Below are 13,763 nucleotides of genomic sequence, written 5' to 3' on the forward strand. Positions count from 1 at the left end.
TTGTTGCTGAGCCCCGGCTCTACGGCGAGAGGGCTTCAATAGTTGCTGCCCACGGGCTCAGTAGTTGCGGCTCCCAGGCTCTAGGGCGCAGGCTCAGTAGTGGTGGCACAGGGGCATAGTTGCTCCACGGCGTGTAGGATCTTCCTGGACCAGGGATCAAACTCGCTTCTGCTTTGGCAGGCAGATTCTTTACCACTGAGCCACCAGGGAAGCCCCAGCTCCTGGATCAAGGATCAAAGCCATGTCTCCTGCATTGGCAGGCGGATTCTTTACCACTGAGCCACCAGGGAAGCCTGAGAAAACCTTTTTTTTTTTTTTTTCTGAAAAGGATAGACAAGTTCGGAGCCTCAGACAGGTGATGGCTGTAAAACTTCCTTGTAGCGCTTGAACTTAGGCCTCTTGCTTCACTTGAGGCAAGGGAGAGTTTTGTCTCTTACTCTTATGCCGAGAGTGGCCAGAAAGGCGTGAATCAAAAATTTGCCCTGATTTCTGAAATGCCAATAAGCCACAGACTGGCAGACTCTATGAGTTGCAAATTCCTCAATGCATGTAATAGCATGGTGACCAGTGAGGGCTAGTGCCTTCTGCTGGCGGGTGTAGGGAGCACAGCCGGTTTTGCCCTAACTGTGGGCCGTGAGCCTGAGTGGGTGCTTCCCCACAGTGCCCCAGATAAACAGGACACCCCGGTGTCAAAGGTGCCCAGGGCAGCAGCTGCTCTCTTTGTCTCCTACTGTTTTCCTCCGCCTCCTCCCCTCCCTCTCCTCCTTCCCCTCCTTTTTCTGTCCTATTCTGATATAATTCGCATACCATAAAATGAATCCTTTTAAAGCATATAATTCTGTGGCTTTTAGTGTGTTCCCTGATGGTGTGACCGTCACCACTGTCTAACCTTTGTCACCTCCAAAGAAACCCCAACTCACAAGCTGTTCCCTATCCCCCTTCCTTTAGACCCTGGCAGCTACCTAATCTGCTCTCCATTTCTATAGATTGATTCATTCTGCATGTTTTGTACCAGTTGGATTATACAGTATGCGGTTGGCCTCAGCATAACATTTTCAAGGCTCATTTGTGTTGTAGCATGAATCAGCGTTTCATTCCCTTTTATGGCTGAATTTTGTATGTGGTGGTTTAGTCGCTAAGTCGTGTCCGACTCTTGTGACGCCATGGTCTGTAGCCCTCCAGGCTCCTCTGTCCATGGGATTCTCCAGGCAAGAGTACTGGAGTGGGTCGCCCTTTCCTCCTCCAGGATTCTGTATAGTCCGCTGGATGAAGAGGCAACTTTTCATTGATCTGTTTACTCGCTGATGGACCTTTGGATCGTTCCCACTTTTTGGCTGCTGTGGGCGTACTGCTATAAACATTTGTGTGCAGTTTTCCTATGGACGTTAGGTTTTCAACTCCTCACCAGTACGTGGTACTGTTTGTTTCTTTGATTATTCCATCCCGTGTGAGCTGTGTGCTTAATCGCTCAGTTGTGTCCAACTCGTTGTGACCCCCATGGACTGCAGCCCACCAGGCTCCTCTGTCCGTGGGGATTCTCCAGGCAAGAATACTGGAGTGGGTTGCCATGCCCTCCTCCAGGGGATCTTCCCAACCCAGGGATCAAACCCAGGTCTCCCTCATTGCAGGCGGATTCTTTACTGACTGAGCCCCCAGGGAAGCTCCCAGCGGGTGTTAAGTGATGCCTTCTTGTGGTGCTGACTTGTATTTTTCTAATGACTCGTGATATTGAGCATTTTTCATATACTTGTGTATCTTCTTGGGAGGAGTGTCTGTTCAGATCCTTTGCCCATTGTTAAACTGGGTTATTTGCCTTTTTATTATTGAGTTGAAAGAATTCTTGATATATTTTACATACTAGATTCTTATCAGATATATGATTGACAGGTAATTGACTCCATTCTCTGGGTTGTCTTTTCAGTTTCTTGCTAGTGTCCTTTGAAGCACAAAAATTTTTAATTTTAGTGAAGTCCAGTTAACATTTCTTCTTTGGTTGCTTGCATTTTTCATGTCATATCTAAGATGCTGCTGCTGCTAAGTCACTTCAGTCGTGTCCAACTCTGTGCAACCCCATAGACGGCAGCCCACCAGGCTCCCCCGTCCCTGGGATTCTCCAGGCAAAAAACACTGGAGTGGGTTGCCATTTCCTTCTCCAATGTGTGAAAATGAAAAGTGAAAGTGAAGTCGCTCAGTCGTGTCTGACTCTTAGCGACCCCATGGACTGCAGCCGACCAGGCTCCTCCGTCCCTGGGATTCTCCAGGCAAGAGTACTGGAGTGGGGTGCCATTGCCTTCTCCACATATCTAAGATATCATCACATAATTCCAAGTCACAAAGATTTACACCTATGTTTTCTCCTAAGAATATTGTATTTTCAGCACTTAAATATAGGTCTTTGGTTGATTTTTCATTAATTTTTGTACATGGTATGAAATGGGGGTCCAGTTTCATTCTTTTGGCTGTGGATATCCAGTTTTTCCAGCACCATTTGTTGAAAAGACTATTCTTTCTACATTGAATGATCTGCAGCCCTTGTCAAAAATCAATTAATGCTACATCTAAGGGTTCGTTTCCAGATCCCCCATTTTATTCTGGTGTGTTGTGCCATCATTTTCACTTATCTGGAAGTATTTGCTGATTTCTATCATGATTTTTTTTTCTTTGACTTATTGGTTATTTAAGGGTGTGTTGTGTAATTCCCACATATTTGTGAATTACCTAATTTTTTGTTACTTACTTCTAATTTCATTCCCATGTGATTGGAGAATACACTTTGATGGTTTCAGTCCTCTTGGATCTGCCAAGGCTTGTGTTGTGGCCTGGCGTGTGGTGTCTGTTCCGGGCAGCGTCCCCCGTCTGCCTGGGACGGACGTGTGCTCTGTCGCTGCGGGTGAGCTGTCCTGCAGTTGTCTGTTAGGTCCTGTGGGTTTAAAGTGCTGCTGTTCAGGTGTCCTGTCTCCTTGTTAATCTTCTGGCCAGTTGTGTCCGTACTGAAAGTATTAAAGTCACTGTTGCAGTGTCTGTTTCTCCTTTGAGTTTACCAGGTTTTACTTCGTGTATATTGGAGCTCTGTTATCAGCTCTGCACATATGTTGATTTTACCTTCCTTTATCCTTTCTTCAGTGCTCTTTCCTTACATAGGTCTGAGTTCTGCTGCACATGAGTTTTTTTCATCTTTCTGAAGCATTTATTTTAATAATTCTCACAAGCCGGTCTACTGGTGACATTTCCTCAGTTTTTGTTTATATGATCAGGTCTTTGTCTTTAAATCTGAAGGATGTTTTGCTGGATACAGAATTCTATGTTGGTGGACTTTTTTTTTTTTTTTCCTTTTGACACTTGAAATATTTCATTCCACTCTTCTTGTTTGCTTGGTTTCTGAAGACAAGTATGTGTAGGCCATACTTTTTTTTGTTGTTGCAAGTGTCATAAAATTTTTGTTGAAAACTGGGCATTTTAAGAATGTGGCAATTCTAAATCATCTTCTCCCTCTTTTCTGTTTTGTTTGTTTAGAGGCTCTTCTAAACTAACTTGGCAAGTTCTGTATCGTTTGTCATGTACGGCCACCGAAGTGTCCCTCACTGGTCAGCAGCTGGGACAGAACTTTCTTTAAATGTCTGGACACAGCAGCCTGATAGTCTTTGCTGAGGGCTCTGGTATGTGTTGAGCATTCTGTCCACACTCAGACAGGCAATTTATAGGAGCCTTCACCTCCTGCTCGTGCAGAGCCTCCCAAGTCAGCCAGCGCTGAGGGCCTTCTCAGCTTTTCCTGAGCAAGCACATAGCCCCGGACACGCGCCCTGCCTTCTCAATCCCCAGGAATATGTGGGAGCTTCTCAGAGCCCCTCCAGACGTCTTGTTCCCCTGCTTTCCCATTTAAGCCATTTGGGTTAGTCTGTTATTTGTTCCATCTGTTATCCACCCGCCTCGGGCACCTGGAATTTTAAGCAACAATTGCCCCTGAGGTTTTTTTTTTTTCTCCAATCAAATGCCTTTTGACAATAGCTGGTCCTCCCTGGGAAAGCTCTGAATCAGTTCAAAGAAAGACAGCCTTGCTTGTGGGGCTCTTTCAAGGAGCCCTCAGGTAAGTCATAGAATGAAGAGTTTCTGCTAATGGGGCTTTGAAGGCGCTTCCACACTGTTCTTCCCCTTCCAGGGTTTGGTGGGCCGCTGGGTTTTCCCTGTGATGGCAGGGTGTTGGTTTCACGGCTACTGCAGATTTGGGGATGAGGGGAGATGGGAACAGGGGAAGTCAAAATGCCACAAAATGGGGGTTCATTCCCAGATTCTGGCTCTCTCACAAGTGAGCACTCCCCAGATTGCTGCAAGCTTTGGTTAGTTTCCAGAGTTCCGAAACAGCTGGTTCTGACAGTTTTTGCCAGTGTTCTCATTACTCGTTTGGAGAAGGTTTTCAGAGGCCTTCACACTACCATTTTTGGTGCTGTTTCCCCCAGCTACGCTCCTGACTGTGTGTTGGATGAGCTCAGAGGACCTAAACGTTCCACCCCTACCGCCCCGCCCGCCAAGAATGAGTCACTGGTAGTTGAGGTGCAGGTGTCCTGTCCAAACGCCTCTTTGTTTTCCCATCTTTGAAGATTATTGGATCTGCTATAAAAGTGAGTCTAAAAACCACAGTTTTGTGTTCACTTTAGAGGGGGTCTCTGAAACACTGGCATGGTCCTGACCAGCTGCATTTTTACAGTCCCCTGCTGCCCTTTCAGAAAAGGAGTAGACTGGAGGTTGGCCACATTGTGGGGTGCGCTTGCGGGTCATGTGACCTGTTTTCGTTTATTTCACAGGGATTTAATGTGCAAAATGGCGGTTGTACCGAATTGGCATATTATGTGTCCTTACACACGGAAATTCACACATTCAAGACCTCACTCTTCACCATGCAGAGTGTATTCAAGGAGTGTTTTCCAAAATATGTTCAGACCTTCTTCATGTGAGTATTCCTAAGCAAATGATACTGATAGTAGATATCACTGTGTGTGTTCAGAGGCCTCACATGATATGTTGTCAGTCCAATAAAACTGTGAAATAGATTCTGTTACTATACCTATCTTCTCTATGGGGAATCTGAGACCCAGGTTTATCAAGCCGCTTACCCAAAAGTTACATAGTTTTTAGGTGGCTGGGATTTGAACCCAGACATTACAGGATCCATGGAATTAAACTACTATATTATCTAGTATACTGCCTCACTCAGGTTTTTTCTTAGTTAATAAACTATAATTTTTGAGTAGCTTTTTTTTCTTATGCTATGCCATGCAGCTCACAAGATCTTAGTTCCCCTCCCAGGGATTAAACCTGGGCCACGGCAGTGAAAGCACCGACCAAGCCTTAACCCCTGGACTACCAGGGACGCTCTGAGTAATTTTAGGTTTACAGAGAAACTGAGCTATTGTGCAGAGAGTTCCCGTTCACTTCTTCACTCCCACCCCAGGTTCCCTTATTACCAGCATTTGCAGTGGTATGGTACAGTCATTACGACTGACACACCATTATTGATACATTACTAGAGTTCACACACTTTGTTTTGTACATTCTCTGGGTTCTGACAAATGTATGATGACATGTGTCCACTGTTACCCGCATCTCAGAATAGTTTCACTGCCCAAAAACTCCTCCGTGCTCTGCCTGTTCATCCCTCCCTCCCCCTAATTGCAGGCAACCACTGGGCTTCCTACTGTCTCCGTAGTTTTGCCTTTTTCAGAATGTCATTTAGTTGGAATCATACAGTCTGTAGCGTTTTCAGATTGGCTTCTTTCACTTAGCAATAGGCACTTAAGGCTCCTTCATGTCTTTTCATGATGTGACAGTTCATTTCTTTTTTTTCCTCTGAATAATATTCTCTTTTATGGATGTATAACCATTTATTCACTCCTCAAGGACATCTTGGTTGCTCTCATGTCTTGGCAATTACAAATAAAGTTGGTATAAACATTTGCATGCAGGTTTTTGAGTGGACCTAAAATCCTAACTTGTTTGGATCACCCAGTTTTAAAGCAATAAAATTTGACGTTATAATTTCCCCAAAGTATGCATCTTTTCATTTGTTCCTTCCTTCCTCCCTCTCTTTCTTTGCACACATTTTCTGAGCCCTAATATGTAATAAGAACTGTCCTAGGGACTGAGGATAAAGAGCAGGTCCTGTAGAGGGTCTGCCCTGGAGGAGCCCACGGTCTTGAAGGGGAGAGGAGGAGTCCCAGCCAAGAGAGACGAGGGCTGGACCAGACATGCGTAGCGAGCGCGGTGGACACACAGCCCGAGGAACCGGAAGGGCTCAGAGCAGCACAATGAAAGGACGGACCTGAGGAAAGGCGATCCAGTCAGAAGTCACGCTGGCCACCTGTGCTCACCTGCCATCTGCGGGAGGCCACAGGCACCTGCCGGAGAGCTGGAAGGAAGCCCAGACAATTTCTGATGGGCGTGTGTCTGCCACTTCTCTGGCAGGAGGGGAGAATGGATGTCGGGGTGACCGGCAGTCTCCACTACAGACATTTATCGTCACTAACAAATCTGCTCCACGCCCGCAGTGTTCTGCGGATGTATCCTCATTAACTAGCTTTCTGACCGCACGAAGAAGAATGGAGTGAAGCAGGATTACCGGATTAAGGGGCGTTCACACTAGTAAAGGTGCCCCTTTAGGAATCCCCTTTAGGAAGCTTGTAGCTGCACATCCCCACAGATAACAATTAAAAGTACTTGTTTCTGCGCATCCTAACACAGAATATTGTCTTTGACTTCTTGTCCATTTGATATGCATAAAACAACATTTTGTTGTGACGTTAACCTGCATTTCCCTAATGGCGAGGTTATCTTTGATTGTCAAGTTCATCAGGTTCCTGTCTTCCTTTGACGAGCTGCCTCTTCATGTCCTTTGCCCATTCACCCACTGTGGGTGGGTCTTTTTAGTTATTTGTGTGAGCGCTCTGTGTTAAAAATATGAATGCTTTATGTGCCATGAGTGTCTTTTTTCATCTGTCATTTGCCTTTTATTTTTATTGAAGGTTTTTAAAAGGTACTGAATTATTTTTCCTTTTCTAAATAAAAGTTATATATTTAAAATAAATGCACTTAAATAAAAGCTATTTACATATGTATATAATGTCCCCTAGCACCCCTTTCCTCTCCAGAGTTGGTCGCCATCGAGTGTTTGGCTGTCCAGTGATTGCACATCATTCATGCACACACACGTGTAGATACGTAATTACATAACTCATATTAAATAAACAAAACTCATGGGTAAATCTGTTAGCCGCAGATACTGGACACCCTGTTTCCTTTTAACATGTTTTTCGCTTTATGTTTCAATTTGAATAGTTTTTGTCGACCTGACTTTATACTCATGAGCCCTTTCTTCTGCCGTGTGGACAGTCTGCTGTTAAGCAAATTAAATGAACTCTCCACTTTGATGTTGTATTTTTCATTTCTAGCTTTTTCATGTGCTTTATAAAAAAGTTTCTGCTTCTCTGCTGAAATCCCCCACATGTTCAGCATGTTGTCAGTTTTCCCTTAATCTCTTTAACATATTTGTCATTCTTAGTTTAAATACCCGATCATCTCCTCATCTGTTCTCTCTGTGGGTCTTCTGATGACTGGTTTTGCTCCACATCAGGTCATCTTTTCTTATTTCACTTGTCTTGCAATTTAAAAAAGATTTAACAGCAGACATCTGTGTAAAAAAAGTAGTGTATACATGCTCCATCATGTCCGATTCTTTGCGACCTCATGGACCGTAGCCCGCCAGGCTCCTCTGTCCATGGGATTTCCCAGGCAAGAACACTGGAGTGGGTTGCCACTTCCTTCTTCAGGGGATCTTCCCCACCCAGGGATTGAATCCACGTCTCCTGCATTAGCAGGCGGGTTCTTTACCACTGAGCCAGCAGGGAAGCCCCTGGAAAGAGTAGGGAAGTGAAGTTGCTCAGTCGTGTCCGACTTTTCATGACCCTATGGACTGTAGCCTACCAGGCTTCTCCGTCCATGAGATTTTCCAGGCAAAAGTGCTGGAGTGGGTTGCCATTTCCTTCTCCAGGTGATCTTCCTGACCCAGAGATCGAACCCAGGTCTTCCATATTGCAGGCAGACGCTTTACCATTTGAGCCACCAGGGAAGCCCCCCAAAAAAGTAGAGACAGAAGTAGATCATAGTTACCACCAGACAAAGGAATTCCCTTCCGCTCAGGCTTCTGATGAAGTGGACTGGCTCAGTTTATTTCTTGGTTGAGCCATGTCTGGACTTGGTGTCAGTGGTGGTTAGATTCAGGTGACCGCTTGTTTCAAACCCTTCCCTTCAGCAGACCCTGAGATCTGAGCAGCATGGACACTCCAGCCATCTCTGCTTTGGTCCAGCTGCCAGCCTGGTATCCTGGGGGGCTCTCTGCTTCCAGCCCTCCTGCCATAATTGGAGGAGGGTTCCTCCAGCTCAGCCCCCAGCTCTGTGCGCCTCAGGGGGTCCCCCTCAGCCTTGCCCCCCGGCCTCCAGTCTGCAGCAGGCCGCCAAGGGGCACTTGGTCAAGGCCCCATAGGCTTCCGAGGGGCTTGCCCCTGGTCTGTGCTCAGCCGTGGTGAGCAGCGCCTGACACTTAGGGAAGACCCGCCGTGTCTCGGGGCAGAGCTCACAGCCCCCTGCCTTGCTCCCAGCTTTGGGTGCTGCCACTGCCTTGTGGGAAGGCCCATCTGGATGGGTGCAGACTCGCTGTGTGCCTGAGGCTCTCGTGATACAAGTCCAGGGATCGGTCCACATGGCTATTACATGCTTCACATTGGTGGTGTTCTCCATGCCCCAGTCTAGAATGAATCTGCTTCTCTTCCCAAGACTTTGCGAGGAGGAAAGGAGTCCTGGGTGCTTTCTCTCCAAGGAGTGGCTGGTCCTTTCTGGAGTTCAGGCTCTTTGCATCCTGAGTACTTTGATGGGTTTCAAACTCTTCTCTCTCTCTCTCTCTCTCTCTTTTATCTTAGCTTATCCTCCTTGTTCTCTTTGCTGGGGTCAGAATGACAGTCTCTGTGACTTTCTGTATCCTAAATGGAAGTAGAAAATTTTGTCAATTCTCCTCCAGAAAGATCCTATCAATTCGTACTCCCTCCAGCAGGTTATGCAAGTTTGGCTTTTGCTTTCATTTTAAACCAAAGAAGTTGTATTAGACATATGAAATAAAAAGTTTTCCTTCAGGTAAAATCATATAGTTTCAAATCAATATTTTCTGATACTTTAAAATTAGAATCATTGATTGCTAAGAAGGGGGTTCTTGGGAAGTATTGAAAATACACGTGAAAAGTCTGAAAAAAGATTTCAAGGGGTCCCACTTACGACACTGGATGCGGAATTGCAGGGTGGAATTGCAGGGTGGGTGGGCAGAGGGAGAAATACTCGTCACCAGCTGACATGGGGCCACGTGAATCAGCTGCTTCTGAGGTTCAAAGCATCAGAAAGGCAGAGGAAAGCAGGGAGCCGCCCCTGCACAAGCAGCGTCCTTGGGGTTTACGTCCCTTCTCCTCCCTCGGGCTCTGAGCCCAGCCTTCTCCTGTCTGGCTTCTCGCGTGTTAAGCATTTGGCTCCATGCCCTGAGACACCGCCGCAGCAAACAGCAGCCCAATTGTGACCCCCCGTCCTAAGCTCCGAGTCGCATCTGCGGTTGCCCCCTGACCTTTCCGCTTGAGCATCACCTAGCGGGCATCTCAAACACAAACTGATCGGACATCTCTTGACACCTGGCATTCTCCATCCTGGTGAAGGGCATCATCCTTTATCTAGTTCCTCAAGTGCAAAAATAAAATCCTTGATTTTATTTTCCTTTCACCCCTTGGCCCCCTCCAGCTCACAAAGCCAATCTATCAGTGAAAACTTGTTAGCTGTGTTTCTAGGTTATGTCTCTAATCTGTCTCCCCCCGCCCCCCAAACCCTACCCCCACCACAACCTCGACCTTGTTCAAGTCACCATCACTTCTTCTTGGAACTTGGAACTGCTTCCTCACTGAACTTCTCATTTCTTGCCCCTCTGTAATCTACTCTCCACATAGCAGCCAGAGTCATTTTTTAAAAACCACACATATTAATACACTGCTCGCACTCTCCTGAGTCTTCCCATTGCCCTTGGAGAAAACCCCAGCCCTCGTGCAGGAATCTGAGGTGTCACCCACGCCGATCTCAGCTGTCACTGCCTCCCTGTCTCACTGGACACACGCCTTTGTCCATGGAGGTCTCTCACCTCCCTGGACCCGTCAGACTCACTCTTGCTCAGGGGCTCCTTACCCGAGGCTCTTCTTCCTATTAAGGACACTCTCACTGCAGCTGCTTGCCTGGCTCATTCTGTCCTTCTGGTTTCAGCTCACCAGACTACTCAGAGAGGCTTCCCCCAACTCCCCCACCTGAAATAGCTCCCCGGCCGCCCTCACCTCCGTGGTCTGTCCTGCTGCCTGTAAGCACTTGGCACCATCTACCATCACATCATCATTTATTTTCTGTTTCTCGTCCTGCCTCTCTCCTCCGGAGTCTATCTAAGCTTTCCTAGAGCAGAACTTCTTGTCTTATTCACGGCAGTCCTGCCAGTGCCCAGAGCAGCGCTGGAATATGACAGGTGCTCAGAAATACCTTTTGAATGAATGAATTCCACATCCTTTCAAGCCAGTGTTTCGAAAAGGTCTCTTCTCTTCCTGCCTGCCTGCTTTCCTGAGGCTCCCACACAGCCAGTTCCCACACCTGGATCTCCAGCACCACCCTCCATGACCTCTAGATTTGTGTATTCAGTTTTCGAATGGACATCCCCACTTGACTCCTTAGCTTTCCTGCAGACTTTTCTGTTCCACGTGTCCATTGCTATGAGCAAACTCCTGCAAACATCGAGGCTTGAAGCCTCAAATATCATGTGTTTTGCTCACAGATCTACGGTTGAAGCAGGTCCCAGGGAGGGCTTGTCTCTGCTCTTTGCAGTTCAGTGGGGGAGGTGCTGAGGCTGGGGGCAACTTGACATCTGGGGCTGGAATCTTCTGGAGGCTGGCCCTCTTGAATGGACAACAGGTGGTGTGGGCTCTTGGCTGGAAGCTCAGCTCGCGCTCTTGGCCAGACACCTACACATGGCCTCTCTGCGTGGCTCCTTGAGCTCCTCACAGCACAGCGACTGGTGTGAGCGTCTTAGGAGGACCAGGCAGAGGCTATAGGCTGTTTTTGTGGCCGTGTCTCCGCAATCACATCGTGTCAATTCTGCCCTAGTCACAGACTCATGCACATTTTAAGGGGGAGGAATGTATACCCCACTTTTTGATGGGAGGAAAGTTAACACAATATCATAAGAGAAGCATGTGTGGTGGGCATCTTGTTGTGGCCACCTCAGACAAAACCATCAACCTATCTTCCATATTCCTTTTCTCACCACTCACCCAGCTCCCCATGCGAGACACATGAACCTCGTCCTTGCCTCCTACCTCACCCAGCGCATCACATCAGAGGGTTCTGTGGACCTCCTCTATTTTAACAGCTCTTTTTTTCACCCCTACTTTGCACTCGCTGACCATCACATTAGTGTCGACCTCCCTTAAGACTCATCTGAGCTGGTTGTAATCACCCAGCACGTCTTATACCACCTATCTCCTCCCCATTCTGTTTCTCTCCCATGAGATACCAGAGTGAAGTTTAAGAATGAAAATTAGAGGGCTTCCCTGGTGGTCCAGTGGCTAAGACTCTGCATTTCCATTGCAGGGGGCCTGGGTTCGATCTCTAGTCAGGGACCTAGATCCTAAATGCTGCAACTGAGAGCTCTCATGCTGCAAGTAAAGATCCCATGTGCCACAACGCAGATGGAAGATCCCTTGTGCTGCACCTAACACCTGGCTTAGCCAAATAAATCAATATTCGAGAATGGAGATTGGGCCATGTCGCCCTCTCAGAGCCAGTCCTGCCGTGGCATCTCACAGCCAGAGCGCGAGGCCAGAGGACAGGGCCGCCTGCCTTGGCTCCTTCTGACTTGCCCAGTCTCCTCTCCTGGCCGGGGCCTGCTCTGCGTGGCCTCTCCCCCAGCTGTCCTCCACAGCAGCCCCACTTCCAGCCCCCTGTCTCGCTCTCGGGGAGCACGGCCTTGCATGGAAGTGTCGCTGTGTCCTCTTAAGATTTTCCTGAGACCCTCAGCCTGTCACCCCCAACCAGCCATCTATGTTCTGGGTCTCCAGTGTTAGCCCCGTTAAGTGGTCCCCTCCGGGGAGGTGGCTGTGAGCATCGTGAGTGAGAGGAACCCCAGCCCCGGGCGCAGGGCCCGTGTCTGCACAGTGAGCAAGCTTCAGGGAAGGCGGGTGCTGGGGTGACGGCCGTGCAGCCCCTGAAAGGACAGAGCGGTCCCTGGATCCTGCCACATCGCTTCTCCTGAGCTGAGGGCACCTGGAAGCTCTTCCCCGCAGGTGGGGGGCGCTGGTAGGTCCTCTGTTACCGCCTCAAACAGAAGGCAGCTCAGTCCCCCTGCAGCTGTGAGCAGGCCCCTCGCGGCCTCTGGGAAGGTCTGTGCTGGCACTTCGAATCTGTTGATATCATCTGGTCCAGGTCACCCCAAGGCTAAGCCTTCACCTTCACGTGCCAGAAAGGTTCTCGTTTCCAGGGAAACACCTAGAGTCACCCCCTTCGAGCCCCTGTTTGTGAATGATTTGACGAAAAATGCAGCAATGTTCAAGACATTTCACATGTCCAGAATTTACTGCATAAGACAGAGGTACTAAATGGACTGTGGTCACCAAGATGAAAAGTGAATACAATCGTTTAAAGATTTATGTGATGCTGGAGAGGATGTGGAGAAAAGGGAACCCTCCTACACTGTCGGTGGGAGTGTAAATTGGTGCAGCCCCTGTGGAAAACGGTATGGAGGTTCCTTTGAAAACTAAAAATGGGAGTTACCATATGATTCAGCAATCCTACACCTGGGCACATATCCGGACAAAACTATAATTCCAAAATTATACATGTACCCCAGTGTTCATCGTAGCGCTGTTCATCGTAGCCAAGACATGGAAACAACCTGAATGACCTACATTTTATACATGTAGTGAGTGAGTGAGTGAAGTCGCTCAGTCGTGTCCGACTCTTTGCGGCCCCATGGCCTCCTATGCTCCTCCATCTGGGGGATTCTCCAGACAAGAATACTGGAGTGGGTTGCCATTTCCTTCTCCAGAGGATCTTCCTGACCCAGGGATCAAACCCAGGTCTCCCGTGTTGTAGGCAGACACTTTACCGTCTGAGCCACCAGGGAAGTCCTATATATATGAAACATATATATAGTCCTATATATATACATATAAAAAAATATATATATATGGAGTACTACTCAGCTATAAAAAGGAATGAAATAATTCTATCTGCAGCAACATGGATACAGCTAGAGATTATTATAGTAAGTGAAGTTAAGTCAGACAGAGAAAGACAAATATGTTTCACTTATATATGGAATCTAAAACATGACAGAAGTGAACCCCTCTATGAAACAGAAACAGAATTATGGACATAGAGAACAACCTGATGGTTGCCAGGGGGTTGGGGGAGGGATGAAGAGGGAGGTTGGGGTGTGCAGATGCAAACTGGCGTATATAGAATGGGTAAACAGCAAGGTCCTACTGTATGGCACAGGGAACTAAATTCAATATCCTGTGACAAACCGTAATGGAGGGGAATATAAAAAAAAGAATGTGTGTGTATATAAATATATAACTGAATCACTTCGCTGTACTGCAGTAATTAACCTAATATTTTAAATCAACTAATGCTTCGATCAAAAATAAATTGGAAAA

General features: G+C 47.4%; 1 protein-coding gene across 1 annotated transcript in view; it reads left to right on the forward strand.

Annotated features, from left to right (window-relative positions):
• The window catches only part of EFCAB6 (EF-hand calcium binding domain 6), a 245,902-nt gene that overhangs the window by 15,884 nt on the left and 216,255 nt on the right, over positions 1 to 13,763 (forward strand). Inside the window, exon 3 of the mRNA XM_061124022.1 lies at positions 4,800 to 4,945. Coding sequence (XP_060980005.1) covers positions 4,807 to 4,945 — 139 coding nt within the window. The 5' untranslated portion in view covers positions 4,800 to 4,806. The remainder of the gene's footprint in view (positions 1 to 4,799; positions 4,946 to 13,763) is intronic.

The sequence above is a fragment of the Dama dama genome, chromosome 22 (assembly GCF_033118175.1).
Source record: "Dama dama isolate Ldn47 chromosome 22, ASM3311817v1, whole genome shotgun sequence".
NCBI lineage: Eukaryota > Metazoa > Chordata > Mammalia > Artiodactyla > Cervidae > Dama > Dama dama.